This window comes from Emiliania huxleyi (assembly GCF_000372725.1).
Source record: "Emiliania huxleyi CCMP1516 unplaced genomic scaffold EMIHUscaffold_3611, whole genome shotgun sequence".
NCBI lineage: Eukaryota > Haptophyta > Isochrysidales > Noelaerhabdaceae > Emiliania > Emiliania huxleyi.
The window spans coordinates 443-1917 of record NW_005199263.1 but is presented as its reverse complement, the minus strand read 5'-3'; the positions used below and the strand labels follow the sequence as shown (position 1 = coordinate 1917).

Here is a 1475-nt window from a genome sequence, read left to right as displayed (position 1 = left end):
GGGTGTGAGGAATTGGATAGCAGGCGCCAAGAAAATTGGATTTGGGGAGGGGAATAGGAGAAGATTGCCCTAAAAAGAGAGAGGGGGAATGTGGGGGATGTCCGTTCCCGGGCACGCCGGTCGCAGTGGCATGGGCTCCCAGGCTCAAAAGCAATCCCGTCAACAGCGAGCGAGCGCCGCCGCTGCTCCTCCTCCCGCCGGCGCTCACCGAGACTCGGTGCCGCCGTTCTCGCCGGCGCCGCCGCCGCCGCCGCCGCCGCCGCCTCGCGCCTCGCCTCCGTCACCGCCGCCCTCCATCTCGCAGCGGCGCGTCCCTCTGATACTCTATGTGGCGCGGGCGCCTCGCTCACCGGCGCCTCGCCGCCGCCCCCCCCCCTTCTCGCGCCGCTCCGCTCGTGGCCGCCGCCTCCCCTGTCAATCCCGCCGCCTCCCCTGTCATCCCGCCGCCCGCACCACCGCCGCCACCGCCTCGCGCCTCGCCGCCGCCGCCACCGACCGCCCTCCCCTGCGCCGCTGAGCGCGGTGCAGGGGGCGAGCCCCCGCTGCGCAGCCTCACCGCAGTGCACTGCGCTCTCCGCGCCCCTGACGATTAGTGAGGAGGTGGTGTTGCACAGCATGGAGCTCGGCGAGCGTTTAGCGAGCGGCCCCTCAGCTAGAGTGAAATGCTCCCGCGCGAGTATGTTTGCCGCAGGAGCCTGTTTGCCAGGCTGGCCAGATCGGACGCGTGGAGGGAGTCTAGGATGGGGAGAGAGGGAGGGGTAGAGGATTGGTTGGTGAACAGTCTGTCTGTGTCTAGGTTAGAGAGCAAAAGGGATAGAGGGAAGAAGGGAGGGAGGGGCGTTTCGTTCTAAATTGATGAGAGGACTAGCACTTCACCGCCCGCACACTCTGCCGCCCATCCCTCCAAACGGGCTTCTTGGGTGGAAAGAGATGCCACCGGCGGCTTGCCCGGTTACTCAAAACGGTCTGGTCAGACAACTCCCACCCGTTCTCGCGTCCGACGCCCGAGTGGCCGAAACCGCCCCACGGTGAGCTCGGGTCGTTGCGGTGGCGCGCGTTGATCCACACGATGCCCGCGCGCACGCCCTGTGCGACGCGGTGCGCACCTGCGGACTTGAACACGCCGGAGTCAGGGTGTCGGCAGGGCGGCGTCCAGCTCCGCCGAGCCGCCTCGTGCGTACTGGGAGCGAATGGCGGTCGCTCGAACGGCTGACGCGAGACAGAACTTCCAGGCAGAGATCCTCTCCTGCCGCCGATCGACGATGACGCGGCTCAGCCCCGCCCACTTCCGCCCGCCGTTTTGCCACCGCCGCAGCCCGCCGCGCTACCTCACGCTATCCCGTTGCCGCAGCCGTCTGTGCCGCGCGCCGATCTGCCTTGTGCTGTCCCACTGCCGCCGCAATCCTCCGTGCCGCCCGCCGATCTGCCTTGCGCGGTCCCGCTGCCAGCGCAACAATCGGCCGAGATGGCACACG

At 68.5% G+C, this 1475-nt stretch overlaps 1 protein-coding gene across 1 annotated transcript; it reads right to left on the bottom strand.

Moving 5' to 3' along the window:
• Positions 1-123: 123 nt before the first annotated feature.
• Positions 124-854, bottom strand: EMIHUDRAFT_374039 (hypothetical protein; the record flags this gene model as incomplete). The annotated part of the gene is made up of 2 exons (XM_005772224.1): positions 816-854; positions 124-657 (listed from the first exon to the last, which is right to left on the bottom strand). A coding segment is annotated over exon 2 (265 nt), but the record flags the coding sequence as incomplete, so codon positions are not given.
• Between the last annotated feature and the right edge of the window lie 621 nt (positions 855-1475).